The following is an 18321-nucleotide window of genomic DNA, read 5'->3' as shown; positions in this document are numbered from 1 at the left end:
TGTATAACTACACACAAGATTTTCCTCTGAGCAGGACAGGAAAGGTATCAACCACTTGTTTACACAATGTTTACTGGAATCATTCTCCTCAACTGTTTTTCAAGAGGGTGTTATCGTAATACTAAATATAGTTGTACATCTTTCCACTGATTAAGTGACCAATTTTTGATCCCTTTCGCTGATTTACTCTTTGTAACCGTGATTCTTATAGATCCGTCTTATTCTGCTGCTGGTCGTTGGTTGAATCTGAAAACCTCGATGTTCATCTGCCAAGTTAAAGCTGAATTTATGAATATGTTTGAATCAATCTTTCTTTTTATATAACAAACACATCTTGTGTTGCCTGTGTGTGAAAATAAATTGTGTGTTTTATCATTTCTTCTACCTTCTGCTCACTGAATGAATCAGAATCTCTTTATTGTCATTGCACATAGTACAACCAAATGAAAGGGCATCATCCAGACGGTGCAAATTAACACACATATTTCAAGTAAAACTACAAAAGAAGGGTTAAAAAGATGTATAAAAAGTAAGAAACAAAGATAGTGTGTACCGATAAATAGAGAAGCAGCAGAGGTCTGAGGTTTTATAATATTGTCTCGTTATTAAAACTACAATGTTTTTTTTTCAAGGTGCTCTGAGATGTGAACAAATGTGTTTATTGATCCTTATTTGTGTTTATTCAGTTTCACGTAGAGCTGAGGGGTAGAAACTGTTCTTGAGTCTGTTTGTGTGAGTTTTAAGCAAAAGTAAATGGCGTAAAAACTGACATATAATGAAAAGTTAATGTAGTTTCCATTAGACTCCACTTTAGCTCGGACCGAAAAGATTGCTAAGCAAAACAAAGATGTGTTTTTCACGGCAAGGTTAAGATCAAGAATAAAGTTTTTCTGCCTCCCAACATTTTCAGAGCAGGAATTAACACTTTGATACTTCATTGATGATCTTTGTCGCCTATGAAACTGGAATATATCAAATCACAAACGTTAACCACTTGCGGACGTTCCGATGAATTCCGGTGGAGACTCATGATGCAACGTCAGCATCTCTGACTAGAACTTTTGAACGACAACATCAACTCAACAACTGTGTGGCGGATTGAACTTTGACCTGACGGTTTCACTACTTTCTGAGGAACTGAGGTTTTCTGACCAAGATTGACCTTCTGAGGAACTGAGGTAATGACTCACGAGGAAACGTCATCTGGACTGTGATTGGTTCTCTCAGCCGTCAGTGCATATAAATGTTCACGTCTCTAGACAGAAACCACACAAAGCTTCAAGACATCCTGCTGAAAATAGTGAGTATTTTGTTGCACACCTTCATCTCCTCACTGTTCTCTACGACAGCATCAAGTGTGTTTTGTTGCAGAACAATGGACGCTGCTCGTCACTCCATCAGCACCAACCAGGTCCTTCATGAGAGGGAGGTCATCTTCAGCCCCAGTGGGCAGTTCAAGGCTGTTTTCGAGGTGAGATATGGAGATTAAAAGAGACTCAGAGTAAACAAACATCAGTGTTTGCTCTCAATACTGTTTTAGCTCGTAACTAGTAGTATAGAGGTCAAATGTAAAACTACACTTTACTACTTTATTGAATTAATTTCCGCCTCTCATCAACTGGTTTCATGTAGAAAAACAAAATATTCCTCTTTCTTCTCTTTACTCTATAAACCCTGCCTTATCTTCTGCCGAGCTACTGCTAAGATAACTGGCTACAATTTGCGGAACAACCGGTGGAGATTGAATGTTTCATTTCATGCTGGTGTACAGGGATGGATCTGAAAAGGTGTTTTTTAGTAAAAAAAAAAAAAAACTGTGGATGAGTAACAATGATTTAATCGACACCGACAGGGAAATGGAGACTTCAACCTGTACGGGTGGAACAAACTCTGGTCCACTAAAACCGACATCTACAGCGGAGACTGCATCACTCTGAACAAAGACTCCACCCTGACCATCTATAGGGACGGACAGCAAGTGTGGACGACCGGCACCGTTTAGCCTGAAAGTGACAAGCTTCGTCTGAACGTCACAGACCAGGGTGATGTGACCATCACCGATCACGGCAAAGTGATCTGGAAGTTTCCCTAAAAGCATCTTTAATGATGATCGTGTGACATCAACGCAGTGACAGGAAACTCATTCCTTTGTTCACCGGTTTTGTTCGACGATGTCAAACCTAAAGGAGACACCGACCTTGAAGTCATGTGATTTCTTCCTCAATCAATAAAATGAGAGCAAAAACACACCTTTTTTGATTTGTATTTTATCCAGATCACAGAGTGATAAGAGTAAATGTTGTGCATCTTCAATATGTCCAAAGTTGTGTTAAGTGACAGGGTAGCCCGACTTATTTCTGCCTTGTCCTATTTTTGACCTATAAGGGCTCCTGTACGCCAGTCCAGGTGATCGTGAGCGTAGTGAGACTAATGTGTGCTCAGTGGAAAAAAAAAAAAAAGGGCTGTGCTTGGCTATAAAAGGAAATAAAATAATGAAAGTCAAGTAAATCATATCCAATTGTGTGGTAGCCATCTCGAGACCTTGGCTCCTTCAAGGGTTTGAGTGGTTCCATCTGCCGCCAGTGACGTATGGCTACAAAATCACAATTTATTATTTCACTTTAACAAGTTCATTGTGGCACATCCAAGGCATCATTTTTTTTTGATAAAGAAAAAAACAAAAAATGTTCTGGAAAAATAAATAAATAATTGAATATGTTTGGTTCTACTTCATATTGGTGCTCCGCCCTCTAACCGCTTCGCTATTGGTTTATCCTCGAGGCCCCACCTCGTCTCTGAGAAAGCTTAATGAACTTGCCACCCAGCTGGGTGCAGTCCACTTCCTATAAAGGCGGGAAACATCAGCCGCACTTCCTCCTTTACAACTCAGCAGAAAGCTCCTGACAGTGGAATGTGATGATGGCGAATGAAAATTGAAGTGAACAAATGTGTGTGTATGAAGTGCTAAGCCTCCCTGAAGAGGGGAGACACACATGTCTGCTTCGTTTACCTAGGCCCAAATCACACGATGACTGATTATGTGGCCTGCCGAGCGCTTCCCACGGCTTTTGGCGTTCGAGGCTTGTCGACCCACGCCGCCTGAGCGATCATCATTATGATCAAGACAGGTTAATGCCATGTTGTTTAAGAAAAACAAACAACATGGCAGTCCTGTGCGGTGCACTCGACAAGCTCACGTTCCAACGTGATGAGAAGAAAAACGTTGTTCGGCCCTGATGAGTCGAGCTGAGTCGTCCCTTGATCGTGAACGGACAGCGACGAGGAGGACGACTGGCTCGCTGCATGGAGTCGTAGTGCATAGAGGTATGCGAGAGGTAAGTATCTCTTGCAGACAACATGGCCCTCCTGCAGTGCACTCAACGGGTTCACCTGAGAGAGATGTTAGTCGTGTGCATGTGTTTCCGCCTGTGAGTGTGACGTATTCACAGGCGTCATTAGAAACTTTCGCCGCTAATGATGAGCGCTGTCAAGAAGCACTGGCACCGTGGAGGACGTCAGAGACTGACGCAACTTGGCGCTTTTACGCGCGACTTTTAGATCTACAGTGTACTGCAGATGAGGTAGAGGAGAACCACAGAAGCTGCCCTCCTCAGGATGACGCTTGCTATGCTCTCCTGGAGGAGGTTCCGGGATCTGCTTGGCTGAAACATCTCGACATCTGTGGTGTCAGTTCAGCTCAGAGTTCAAACGCCAGACATCGGATGTACAGTCAACGATCATGCAGCAGCTGTGTGTGAGCGATCTCCTTCTATAAAATACACTTTATGGCAATAGAGGACATGAAACGGATGATTCTTCTGTGGTTTATTATGACAGTGTTACTGGCAGAGCGCGCAGCTTCAAGCCTGTGACGGGAAGTTACTCGCATGTTTTGAAGTCTTCGCTGCTAATGCTAAGCTGGACGGAGGACAACCCAAAGTTCGTCAGGGCTGCGGTTCTGACGGAATATTATTCGGCTTGGAGTCGCCTGGTTTTACTTCATTCCGGATTGCAGAGGGAAGTAATCAGGCGGGGCTATGCGCTCCAGTTGACCGTCAACCCCGCGTTTTTCTCTGGACACGAGTGGCGGAACAGGGAGTGGGTAAGCTATTTGAACAGGTTTATAGCCACCCGCCCGTTTCGTATGTTGACGGTAAAACGACTGCTGAAAGGTGTAAGTCCAGGAGATTGGATGACATCTATCGACCTGACCGACGCGTACTTTCACATTCTGATAGTCAAGAGACATCAGAAGTACTTGCGTCTCGCCCTCGAGGATCGAGTGTGTCAATACACAAATGGGGTGAGGATCTGACCTATTTGGCAACTGATTCATCCTTGCCAGGTCAGAGGCAAAAAAGTCACGCTCACACACAGAAAATGTTGAGCCATATTGCCAACCTGGGGTTCATGGTGAACCTCAGCAAGAGCGCTCTGACTCCAGTACTGCTGAACAGGGAGGAAGGATATGCGTGCCTCCTGGACACGAGTATCCAGCCCATTCTCCGACTGACAACACAGTTGCTGGAAGCTCGCCGTCATGCAAAAAGAAGAAAGGACAGCAGCAGGCGCTGTTATGTCCCTCCTGGGGCTCGTGGCAGCAGCTCACACGGCAGTGTGGCTGGGCTTGCTGCATATGAGGGATCTCCAGAGATGGTTTGGTCATCTCAAGCTAGACCCTAAGCGGGACGGAGGTCGAAAAGTGAGCCTTCCCGCTTTTTGGAACTCTCTAACCAACCTCAGAAGGAGAGTTCCAAAAGGTTGCGTCCTTCATTACACTTAGGTGTTCACAGACGCATCCCTGACAGGTTGGGGAGGCACCTCGGATCAGACCTACGCCAGCAGTGTCTGGAACGGACCGGTGTACATCAACTGGCTAGTGTTGAAAGCAATTCACAAGGTCCTGCTTCACCTCTCTCTCCCCAACTGTCACAGTCCAACATCCTAGAGCTATCAGACAGCGCCACTGGTGGCGTACGTGAATCGCCAGGGTGGAGTCAGATCCCCAGCCCTTCTGAGTTTGGCAAAGAAGATTTGACTGTGGGAAGACCGTCACCTGCTCTCTCTCAGAGCTTAGCATGTGCCAGGTGCACATAATGTAGTAGCAGACAGACTGTCAAGGGGGGCTGTCCAGGATGAATGGGGTCTGTCTGAGTCGTGGCTGCCAAGATGTGGACTTGGTTCGGTCACACGGTGGCGGACCTCTACGCCAAAAAGGAAAACTTCAAATGTCTTCTTCGGTTCTCCCTCAGGGCCTCTGATTGCCCCCCACTAGGCGTGGACGCTTTGACCCACTTAAGTTGGCTGGCCGGCTACTGTTTGCCTTCCCTCCTCCAGCGACTCCTCCCCTTGTTTCGGGGAGCGAAGCGGGGGAGTCTGAGGTTAATAGTGGTGGCGCCGAACTCCCCTGGTAGGGGGGACTCTGACGGCACCCCTAGTGCTGGGTCTGCCTCTCAAAGTGTGGCTCTTGCATGGGACAAGCTGAGCAGGACTCTGGACTCGGACATTCTCCAAACGCTGGAGAATGCCCGGGCCCCCCGTCTACACGTAGGCTTATGCCTCCAAATGAGGGATGTTCTCTCACTGGTGTGCAGACAGGTCCTGGACCACAGCTCCTGATTGGTCTCTGCTGTACTGTTTTTTCCTGCAGCATTGCTGGATAACAGACGGACTGTGGCAACACTGAGTGTTCGCATCAGCCATAGCAACAAGGCACGTCGGGTGCTTCGGCTCCCTTCAGTGGCTCTTTGGAGATATCTTCATAATGTCAGGTTCTACGAATTGGTGCGAAGCCCTCTAACCTCGTCGCCCAGCAGCCGCCTTTTCTCGCTGAGTTTTCAGTTAGAGGAAGTGCACAGGTGTTTCCCGCCTTTATAGGAAGTGGACTGCACCCAGCTGGGTGACGAGTTCATTAAGCGTTCTCAGAGACGAGGCGGGGCCTCGAGGATAAACCAATAGCGAAGTGGTTAGAGGGCTTCGCACCAATTCATAGAACCTGAGATTATGAAGATAACTCACGGGTTCTAATGTGACATTGTTCTTTGAAAAAGTGTACATTTATATTTAAAATGACATTTTATTATGTGATTCATGACTCTTTGATCAACAGTTTTGACTTTTCTTTTAACCTATTTATAATGAAGTTTACAGGATGAAAACACTATAACTATATAAATAAAATGACACCAAAACACTTAAATGAGGCACAGACTGTTTTAAGCCTTTATTGAAGGCACTTCCTGAATCAAACATTCTGCTTCAACAATGTCAAACAAAAGCACCTTTACTTATTCCAGCTACACCAGTAAAATATTTTCGCACATTTGATACAAACACTAAAAAAGAAGCCGATAAACTGCTTATTAATCCTAGAAATCGCAACATTCACTCGTTTGTGTGTCAGTAACAGCAGCTCGTCTATGGATTGGCATCGGAAAAATAACAACACAAAATTTGTCGTTTACTCAATAGATAAACAGTTATTGTTACAAAATTCCACTATTTAAATAGATATTTGCCAGCATCGCAAAATCAAACGGAGGATCAGAGGAGACAGAATCCGTCTCCCATCATCACTCTTTACTCCGAGGTAAAAATGTTGCTAATTTTATGTAGCATTTCTGCGTTTCCTTAATGTGGTTAGGTAGTGATGGTCTGGTGAAGCTTCATGAAACAGTGTCATGTTGTTTAGTGGTCAGTAGGTGGCGCCACCAGTTTAAAAAAAAAGTTTCATTAGAACAATAGTTCAAAACATAGGAAAATAGTGCAGAGACGCCATCTAGTGGACTCTGGAAATAATTTCACTGCTTCATGAAGCTTCATCAGAACCATCACTACTGTTTGGTCCTCAGTTGATAAAGACCATAACTATTTGTTTCAACACCGGGACTAGTTTTGATGCTTCTGTATTTCTTAAATACTGACAAATGTGTATTTGGAAAATAAAGTCATGGCTCAGACCAAGTGTATTGCTATTGAAACACTTCCTGGTTAAATACACCATTCTCTAAAGCATCGGTATTGGATATAATCTATACCATTTAAAAAAAATAAAAATAACCACACTGAGGGTGTAACAGACGTAGAGAACATTCGTCTTTTAAGGCCGATTCGGACACAATGAAAGAGCTTCAACTGCCTGAACTCATGTCATTTACAACTGCATGAACTTCAGAGCTCAAAAGATACTGCATGAAACTATTCTTTTTTTAAACACATTTGAACTTGCATAGTAATTAAAGGAGACAAAAATTGCTCAACATTTCTTAGGAATGGGGAAGTAAACGTCTGACATGTTCGTCAGGCTTCGTCCCATTTGTGTTCCTGTGATCACTGTGAAATTGTAAGAAACCAAAAAGGTGGGAAGCAGTCATGTTGTTCAGAGGTCAGTAGGTGGCGCCATTAGTTTAAAAAAATGATGTTTCATTAGAACAGTTGTAGTGCAGAAAATAGTGCAGACGCCATCTAGTGGACTATGACAATAATGACACTGCTTCATGAAGCTTCATCAGAACATCACTACCGATAAGTAGATGAAGCATCATCAAGTATTAATTGTGTTTTTTCAACCGTAAAGTGCCTCGCGACGACCCTGTGTTGATTTAACTTTGGTGAAAGTCAAACAGTGACCTCTCTACAATCCAAACGCAAACATTATGTGATGTAACTAATAACTTTGAGACGACAGTAACAAGGAATAAGTAACAATTTGTTTTTTTTTCCACCAACTTCGTAATGTACCCGAATGACGATGCCGTCATCTGTTGCTCTTTAATTTAGTATAACTGTAACTTTAACCCCGCGCAGGTGGCGCTCAAGTGCAAAATCGCATTTACTAAATAACCATTTGCAATACGAGTTCAAAGCTTGTGATGCACATTTACAATTTGCTGAACAAATGATCAACCTGTCTGACACATTAACAATTTCCTGAATATAACAAAACAAAAAAATGTAGCAAATGTGTATAGAAGGGTAAGTTTGTTCATTGAATCTTAAATGTGTATCAAACATGTGTTTAGTAAATTGCAAATGTGTATAGAAGTGTGAGTTTGTTAATCGAAACTCAAATGTGTATGGAATATAATTGTTTAGTAAATTACAAATGTGTATAGAAGGGTGAGTTTGTTAATCGAAACTCAAATGTGTATGGAATATAATTGTTTAGTAAATTACAAATGTGTATAGAAGGGCGAGTTTGATCATTGAATCTTAAATGTGTATCGAACATGTGTTAAGTAAATTGCAAATGTGTATAGAAGGGTGAGTTTGTTCACTGAATCTTAAATGTGTATCGAATATTTGTTTAGTAAATTGCAAATATGTATAGAAGGGTCAGTTTGTTTATTGAAACTTAAATGTCGATCGAATATAATTGTTTAGTAAATTGAAAATGTGTATAGAAGGGTGAGTTTGTTCACTGAATCTTAAATGTGTATCGAATATTTGTTTAGTAAATTGCAAATGTGTATAGAAGGGTGAGTTTGATCATTGAATCTTAAATGTGTATCGAACATGTGTTAAGTAAATTGCAAATGTGTATAGAAGGGTGAGTTTGCTCACTGAATCTTAAATGTGTATCGAATATTTGTTTAGTAAATTGCAAATATGTATAGAAGGGTCAGTTTGTTTATTGAAACTTAAATGTGTATCGAATATAATTGTTTAGTAAATTGAAAATGTGTATAGAAGGGTGAGTTTGTTCATCGAAACTTAAATGTGTATCGAATATAATTGTTTAGTAAATTGCAAATGTGCATAGAAGGGTGAGTTTGTTCATCGAAACTTAAATGTGTATCGAACATGTGTTTAGTAAATTACAAATGTGTGTAGAATGGCAAGTTTGTTCAGCGTATTGTAATTGTGCAATTCACGTTCACTGTAGGTCACAGTTCACATTTACAAACATGTCGCTTCCTCTTTGCATAAATAGTCAACATTAGATAAACCATCGTACACAAGCCAACACTCTGACGAATCTGATTCCGAGATAAATAAGCGACTTGTAAACGACTCATGAACCAAAGTGTAACTGCTTTAAGAGTGATTGTGATTCGCTCGACATGTTCCTGCTTCCTGCAGGATTTGGCGACACAGCCGCGAGAGGCACTGATTGTTTCGACCAATCTTCTTTTCAACATTTACTGTCACAATCTCCGTTGGACAGGAAGTGACTCTGCGCGTATCGGACGGCGTCTGCGATGGTGAAGAACAGCCCGCCTCCTCCGTCTTGACCTGCGAAGTATCCGCCTTTTTCTAGAGTGTCTACAACTGAGGTGTTGCACTGAGCCAGGATCACCGTCACCCCCAACTCTCGGTAATCCTTGCGCACCTCCTTCAAGGCGTTCACACCGGCAGTATCCAGGAACAAGATGGCGCTGCAGTCCATCACCAAGCTTTGAAGTCTGTCGGGGGAGTTGTCGTCTAGCGTTAGCGCGACACTGGTGGATGTTTCCCGGTCACCGGTGTCTTTCTTCGCTCGTACCTCCTCATCCTTCAGTCGCCTGTTGTTGTTTTTCAGCATCCTGCGCCGAGCCTTCGCCGGGTCGAGCCCTGCACGTTTGTAGAGGGACTTCTTGAACAGGCTCTGGTTGGCGTAGTAAATGGGCGCCTGGTATCTGAAGACAGAAACCCCCGGGGTGGTCTGGAGGCCCCGGTAGGAGGAGAGGTCTTCGTAGTACTCCCTCGGCGAGGCGCGCCCCAACTCCAGCATCTGCGCCCGTTGGGTCCGGCCTATGACGGTGAAGGCCGACGCCAGGATCCCCGCGAGGAGGCCCAGCTCGGTGTTGACCAGCGCAGAGGTGGCCATGGTGATCATCCAAATGCAAGCGTCGATGCGGTTGGTGCGCCACATGGACGGGATCTCGGTGAACTTGCGGAGAGCGCCGCGGAGGTTGACCACGATGATGACGGCCAAGACGCATCTGAGCAGTAGGAGTGAGAGATGTATGAGTTTATTCACTGCTTGTAGTTCTTATCACTGCTTGTATAAGAGAGGAATGTCTAGTAATATAATTAACAGCTTGTGAAACTGTGACGAAGATATAACAGCGAACTAACAGCTCGTTGCTTCAGAAAGAATTCTGTAAGACATGTCAACTCTGTGTCATTCTCCTCTCTCACTTGTATACAAGTAAAATGTGTGACCTGACAACGACCTAACAAAGTTAATAGTTTTATTACCGAGACCCATTTTATTCTTATAAAATATATTATATGAAAGCAAAGTGTTTTATTTAGACAAACGAAAACAACATTCCAACATTGGCTGCCAGAGTATGTAAATTTGTTTTAAATATTTGTTATGCCTTTCAACTTCACAAAATCATGTCAGTACTTTTAGGAAAGACATGCAAACACCGTCTCCAACCAACTGCCATAAAGTATTTTGGTGGTTTGGCATAATTTAATGACGATTAAAGTAGTTTTACATGTTTTTACAAAATATATATTTAAATAAAGAAATAAAGAAATAATGTCAACATTAAACATACTAATGCTTTAAAAGAAGGGTAGGTGATTTTTTTGTAGGACTATAAAACAAAATATTATTAAACTATATATAGAGAGATTTTTATTTTAATAATAAAAAACTTCACGTATAAAAAAAAAAATCAATTCATTTAGAAGTCAATTATTCAATAAAAAAAGATTTTTTTAAATGAAATGAAATGAACCATAATAACCATTAAAATAACCTTTAAAAAAAACAACAACATTGAAGTCAGATTTCCAAATATATCGATGATTAAATATTTTAAATCTGTCTCGCAGTCACACAACAAGCCCCAGTTGTACACAAATTACTGATAACATATTAAGAATTACTGATGAAATTATGCTTCACGTTTAAAAAAACTTCATAAAAACAGATGTGCTACGCATTAATTTGAAATGTTATTCTAAATTATTTAAGAAAAACGACTGTTTAAATCTTGGACCACCAGCTTTGAAAAGAATCGTTTCGATCAAATGATAATCCTCACTTACTTCTGAAGGGGGTAGAAAAGCGGCGCGATGACGAGCAGGACCAACAGCAAGACCAGAGCGCTGGCCAGACCCGAAATCTGAGTGTGGCACCCCGTGGACTCCTTGACCAGGGTCTTGGTCAAGGCGGCGCTGCTGGCGAAGCAGCTGAAGAACGACGGGATGATGTTGCAGAAGCCGATGGCGTACATCTCCTGGTTGGCGTCCACGCTGTAGCCGTGCTTCTTGGCGAACATCTCCGACAGCGACACGGTGATGGCGAATCCCACGATGGCGATGGAGAAGGCGTCCACCGCCACGCTGGGGATGAGCGACCAGTCGGGCAGCTGAGGGGGGAGGAAGCCGGTGGGGATCTCCCCGGCTATACCCGAGCCGTACTCGGTGTTGAAGTGGCCGAAATGAGAGGCGAGGGTCGCGATGATCACCACGAAGACCTCGAATGGGATCGGAGCCTGTTGAAGAGGCGACAAAGTCACGTTACGCAAACGTATTTCAATACATTTCGGGATTATGGAGCGACTTTTTGTTAAACCTAAAGTCACGAGAGTTCAGCCAAAGTGTATGGAAGTATATCAGGGCCATCATAATATTGAATTGTTGAATTTACCAGTTAAATTGTTGAAACTTTTCGATTTTTTTTAAGCATTACATTGTTTTCTTAATTCATTAAGTTCTATGATTTCTATAGTGAGAGGCAGTTTTTTCTTTATCCAAAAATAAACGTTCAAGTTCAATATTTCCATGTGATTATAACATTCGTAGCCTTTTAAATACAATATAAAAGTGGATGAAACTATTGTGTTAACTATTGTTTTCAATTTAAAAGGGTACGAAAGAAATAACACTAAATTCAGAAAATAAAAATGAAAATATTGGATAATAAAACATTCCATTTTTATTAATTCCATTTTTTTTTTTTAAATGTGTCGTTTTTCAATAATTAAACTCTCAATATACAATTTATCAAAGTTAAAAATTCAATAAAAAATATATAAATGCTCAAAAAACAACATTTTCACCAACGAAATGTCACATTTAAAATGTTACTACACACTTCAGTGATGGTCACTTCTACTCCAAATACATTTACTCTTGAACAAATCAAGTTCATTGTTTAGTTATGACTAAAAATTATGTAAAACATTTGACTTTAGATTAGAATTAGAATAAGATACTAACATTGATTCAACATGTGAAGTCGTCCTCTAGCTTTGTTTTGTGTGTAATTACTTCTCCCCAGTGGATTAAAAGGACCATAAAGTAGTAATTACTGAACTTAAGTCGTTTTTTATTTTGTCATTGCTTTAGAAGTATTTTGCCAACATTCTTGTCATCTTTTTTTTTTTAACTTGATATGAGTGTGAAGAGGTTTGTGTTGAAGTTTTTGTCACGTGTGAATGAGGACAGTGATCAGATGGATTCATGTTTCTGCAGGTCATTATCTGTTGTTCTTTCTTCTTTTCTCCCAGGCAGGTGAGCATCGATACAGCATAGGAACGGTGGGAGAAACTCAAGTCAACATATCATACACTTTTGATGAGCGAGGTGAGGATCTCTGAGGCCGCCTCCTACTGCTCTTTTGTTTTCGCTGTGACGCATGTGTTTCAACAAGGATTGTGTTTCTCCTCACTCCATGACAACACACCTAGGAGGAGGGAGAGGCCGTTCTTGTCGCACAAGTCTTCAGAATCACTTATAGTCAGAGACGATAGAAGGTCAACAGTTTTCAAGGAATGTTTAGGAGCTGTTGTTGACTCAAGGTGTTTGTATTTAAGTCATGTGGATATATGAGGCTTTGGTTTGTTTACACAAGAGAATGAGGCTTCATAGTTTCCTACGTGAGGCCTCGTATTATTCCTTAGCAAGTTTTTGTAGTATTCCATAGAGAGTTTTCGTAGTATTCCTCCGTGAGGCTTTATAGCATTACTCAGCAGAGATTCCTACTATTATTCCGCAAGGCTTCCTACTATTACTCGGTAAGGCTTCCTGGTATGACTCCTTGAGGCTGCCTAGTATTACTCCTCGAGGCTTCCTAGTATTATTCATTTAGGCTTCCTAGTATTACTCCCCCAGGCTTTCTCATATTACTCCGTGAGGCTTCATAGCATTACTCCGTGAGGCTTTATAGTATTACTCCACGAGGCTTCATAGTATTACTCCGCGAGGCTTCCTAGTATTACTTCCTGAGGCTTCCCAGTATTACTCCTTGAAGCTTCCTGGTATTATCCTCGTGTCTTCCTAGTATTACTCCTTGAGGCTGCCTAGTATTACTCCTTGAGGCTGCCTAGTATTACTCCTTGAGGCTTCCTAGTATTACTCCTTGAGGCTTCCTAGTATTACTCCTTGAGGCTTCCTAGTATTACTCCCCGAGACTTCCCAGTATTACTCCTTGAGGCTTCCTAGTATTACTCCGCGAGGCTTCCTAGTATTACTCCCCGAGACTTCCTAGTATTACTCCCCAAGACTTCCTAGTATAACTCCTTGAGGCTTCCTAGTATTACTCCCCGAGACTTCCTAGTATGACTCCTTGAGGATTCCTAGCATCACTCCCTGAGACTTCCTAGTATTGTACCTTAATTATTTGTAACTCAAAAGCCATTTTCAATGCATTTACCTTCAACTTGTCCTTGAAGCGATAGTTGATTTCTTTGGTGGGTATGAGGACGAGAAGACACACCAAACTAGTCACCAGGTCGCAGATGTTAGTCTTCCCCAGATTTGCAAACACTTTGTACCAGGTCTTGATCATGATGAACCAGCCCTGCGGGCGCGGGATCTTCAGACCCAGCAGGTACTTGACTTGGGAGGTGAGGATGGTGAGGGAGGCTCCGGTGGCAAAGCCGCTGAGGAGGGAGTCGGAGAGGTAGACGGACACGAAGCCGAACTGGAAGATCCCCATCAGAACCTTTAAGGAGAACAAAAAAGATGCCAGAAGGTTGTGAAATACCCCACGGGGAGGGGAGGTCTACGACCCTTACCTGATAAACCCCCGCTGTAAAGGTCACCGTAGCTGCAATTGTGATTGCATATTGGTTCTTGTCACACACAGCGTCCAGACTGTTATTACCGAGGCCTGCCAGCAGCACGTCGCTCTTGTTGCCGTCTATAACGGTCCCGGTGAGACACCCCGCCAACGCCAGTTCCCTATCCACGACCTGACCAATGAGCAGACACAAGACTGCAAATATTCCCACGGAGATGTGGCGGGAGCTGCCCAGCATGGCGTAGATGATTGAGGCGAAGAAGGCCGTGTAAAGACCGTAGATGGGTTTCTGGCTGGCCAGGAGGGAGTAGGCTATGGATTGTGGGACTAGAAGTATTCCGACGATCAATCCCGACATGGCATCTCCGAGGATCCAGTCCTTGAGTTGGTACTTTGGGAGCCATTTCAAAATAGGGACGAAGCCTTGGATTCTCGCCTTGGCCTTCTGCGGCGTGCACAGACACTGTTTCTTCAGGCGCCGCAACGCGCTCGCTCTCCAGCTCGTTTCGTTTGTCTTTGGCACTCTCTCCAGCATCAGAGGCCGGTCGCTCTCCGCACCATCCTCCGGGCAGGACGCGTCACCATCGGTCATGGTCCGGCTTGGGTCTGCATCAACGTGCAATGACAAAGTTACTAGTCGCCCAAATTTAAAAGTGACTTTTAAATGTAATTGAGGATGAACTAACTAAACGTAAACTATCGATTGTGTACTTTTGTAAATACAGTAAAACAAAGAGCTTCTTGCAACAATTTAAGAGTTCATACTATTCCCACTTGTCTTTCATACGAAACAGGAAACAGGAAACAACTGTAAGCACCCTGCCAAGCAGCTTCATTTATGTAGAATGCCAGGACATTTATATGGTTGGGTTGTTAGAAAATATGGATACAGAAATATAATCGCAATTTTTTTTGTCACAATACTGTATCGATATTCAGTAGTACTGTAGTGATTGGGGGAAGGGGCGTTAGAATATTCTTTTTTTTTATTTAAAGTTTACAGTAAAATAAAGTTCACATGCTAATATCTGCGTTTATTCATTTTTGTGTTGCAATTCATCTTCCATCCACTAGACGGAGGCAGTTATCCATCCTCTGCAGCTAGAGGAATAATTAAATCCTGCAAGATCCCAGTGATGACTAAGGACGAGAGGATACAGTGACTCCAGCAGCTTTTAAAGCTGATGTTTAGACATATTTTAGTTTGAAAACAAATTAAAGCAGTTTCGACTTCGTCAAGAGTCATGTGGTCTGTAAATTCTGCAACACCAGAGTCAAGTACTCGCGATACTACACATATATCCTTAAAGTATCACAATATATCGTATCGTTGCACCTGTATTGTGATACGTATCCTCAGATTCTAGTTAATAGTGAATTGATTCACTTGCATTATGTGTCGCTCTTTCAGTCATTCCTCAATACTTCTGTTTTGACAAGACATGACAGAAAAAAAAAATCTCCTTATTTGGATCAGATTATCCAGAAAGAAATTAAGGGAGAAAAAGTTTCTTAATCAATAAAATACATGCATTTGTCTTTTTTTGTCTATTTACCAAAGTCTTTTTTCCGTCGTGTCATGTCTTTACCTCAAACTCTTCACTTGCTTTATTTACTTTTAGACTTAATTATTGCTCCATCACTGCCACGATGCAAAAACTTTATTGACAAAGGAGTAGCAACAGGATCCATGACATCATGTAAAAGACGTTGCAGATGAAAAGTGGAAATATTCTTCTAAATATTGTTTATTTTGCTTGAGCATAATTGGAGGATTTTGTGTCGCCACGACAAGAGAAATAAACTAATTATTTGCTTTGATAAGACCAAGACTGAGATTTTTAAATGTATGCAGTCTAAGACGTTCCCAAATTTAGTTACAACAGTTGGTCCTTTGTCCGTCCGTGTAGGTCAATCAATAAAATACATATATTGGTCTGTGGCGTCCAGTTTCCTTTAAATCTTTTTACCAAAGTTTTTTTTTCTGTCGTGTCATGTCTTGACCTTAAACTCTTCACTAGCTTTATTTACTTTTAGACTTAATTATTGCTCCATCACTGGCACGATGCAAAAACTTTATTGACAAAGAAGTAGCAACAGGATCCATGACATCATGTAAAAGACGTTGCAGATGAAAAGTGGAAATATTCTTCTAAATATTGTTTATTTTGCTTGAGCATAATTGGAGGGTTTTGTGTCGCCATGACAAGAGAAATAAACTAATTATTTGCATTGATAAGACCAAGACTGAGATTTTTAAAATGTAATTAGTCTAAGTATTCCCAAATTTAGTTACAACAGTTGTTCCTTCATCTGTGTAGATCAATCAATAAAATACATGTATTGGTCTGTGGCGTCCAGTTCAATAAAGTTTTACCTTACCTTACTTTAAATCTCTTTACCAAAGTCTTTTTTTCCGTCGTGTCATGTCTTTACATCACACTCTTCACTAGCTTTATTTACTTAAGGACTTAATTATTGCTTCATCACCGCAACGATTCAAAAACTTTATTGACAAAGAAGTAGCAACAGAATCCATGAGATCACTTAAAAGATGTTGCAGCTGGAAATATTCTTCTAAATATTGTTTATGTTGCTCGTGCATAATTGGGGGGTTTTGTGTCGCCATGACAAGAGAAATAAACTAATTATTTTCTTTGATAAGACCAAGACTGAGATTTTTAAAATGTAATTAGTCTAAGTATTCCCAAATTTAGACGCAACTGTTGGTCCTTCATCCGTGTAGATTAGATCAATAAAATACATGTATTTGACTGTGGTGTCCAGTTCCATTTAAATCTCTTTACCAAAGTCTTCTTTTCTCTTGTGTCATGTCTTTACCTCAAACTCTTCATTAGCTTTATTTAATTTTAGACTTAATTATTGCGCCATCACTGCATCGATGCAAAAACCTTATTGACAAAGAAGAAGCAACAGGATCCATAAGATCACCATTAAAAGATGTTGCAGCTGGAAATATTCTTCTAAATATTGTTTATTTTGCTTGAGCATAATTGGAGGGTTTTGTGTCGCCACGACAAGAGAAATAAACTAATCATTGCTTTGATAAAACCAAGACTGAGATTTGAAAACGTATGCAGTCATAGGAAGTTCCCAAAACAGTTGGTCCTTTATCCGTGTAGATCAACAGCCACTCGAACAGAGAAGTTCATTCATGTTAAGTGAAAAAGTGTTCACAGTAAAATCTCTCACTCAAAGGTGTTTCCTAGACGACATGGAATTTGTGATTTAATTCTAAATGTATATGTCAGCTTTATTGACACAAAGACTGCTTTAACCTTAAACTTTTTTTTTTAAATAATAATGACTACTTTTTACCTAAAAGTTAAACATGTCAGTCACATTTTTTCTTTGTATCTTCAGCTAGTGTTTAGTGGGTTGTTTTTAAAATTCTAAATCACCTGACCAGGTGATAGTTATTAATAACTTGAGGTCCTAAACCTAAAAATCCAACAAATCATAGGATTAAATCCACTTTGAAAGGAGGCTTGTTTAATGGGATTACCGCGCTAAACGAGGAGAGCTAACGCGGGAAATAGCAACTACAGGAAGTGTGTGGAGGTTAAAAAGAACACAATCGATAATAATAAGAGAATAACAGGTTCAAGGTGAAGGATCCTGGACCAGCAGAAACACGCATCAGGTGCTGTGAATGAACACCATTGTAAACACCAGTCAACGTGGACACTCGTCGACACAGACACAACTTCCGGCTTCTAAAAAGCAAGACTTCCTGTTAAAATACCTGTAAGTTTTCCCCCCCTCGGGTGTACTCACCTGAGCTCAGGAGATACGGATCTTGTGAAGGTGAAGGTTAAAGTTGAGACTAAAGAGAAGAAGTTCTCAACTCATGTTGAAGTTGACTGTGCGCGATGACGTCACGATACTAGCACCACGTGACCACGCCCACTAGAAGGAGAAGTCTACTCTGATGTTTGCACTAAAGATTTGTTGAACGTTACTGTCTCGAGACAGAGAGTTGGATGCTTATTTATTCTGGATTTGCTGTGTCATGATTGTTTTTATTAAAGTGGAAAAGAAAGAAGAGATGAATAAAAGGAGCACTTGTATTAAAGAATTAAGAGGAATCCTAAAATAAGATGTAATTGATTTTATAATGTATATTCATTTTCATTGATTTGTGAAGGGTCCTTAATAAAAGTAAACACTTATTTAACATACATACATACATACATAATTAACTTTATATATATAAAGTTAATTGTTGTTATGAATGTTCGACAATTGTATTACTTCACCCCATTTCCTAGGATCTTTGACCAATTATATATATATATATATATATATATATATATATATATATATATATA

The 18321-nt window shown here is 41.1% G+C and overlaps 1 protein-coding gene across 1 annotated transcript; it reads right to left on the bottom strand.

Moving 5' to 3' along the window:
* Nucleotides 1-6199: 6199 nt before the first annotated feature.
* slc26a2 (solute carrier family 26 member 2) lies at nucleotides 6200-17854 on the bottom strand. The gene is made up of 5 exons (XM_087804320.1): nucleotides 17768-17854; nucleotides 13965-14575; nucleotides 13601-13891; nucleotides 10990-11438; nucleotides 6200-9923 (listed from the first exon to the last, which is right to left on the bottom strand). Exons 2-5 carry the CDS (start codon nucleotides 14559-14561, stop codon nucleotides 9134-9136), a joined length of 2127 nt encoding a protein of 708 aa, XP_087660446.1. The 5' UTR covers nucleotides 14562-14575; nucleotides 17768-17854; the 3' UTR covers nucleotides 6200-9133.
* Between the last annotated feature and the right edge of the window lie 467 nt (nucleotides 17855-18321).

Source organism: Callionymus lyra, chromosome 12 (assembly GCF_982586985.1).
Source record: "Callionymus lyra chromosome 12, fCalLyr1.hap1.1, whole genome shotgun sequence".
Lineage (NCBI taxonomy): Eukaryota > Metazoa > Chordata > Actinopteri > Syngnathiformes > Callionymidae > Callionymus > Callionymus lyra.
This window is presented reverse-complemented; position numbering and strand designations above follow the sequence as displayed.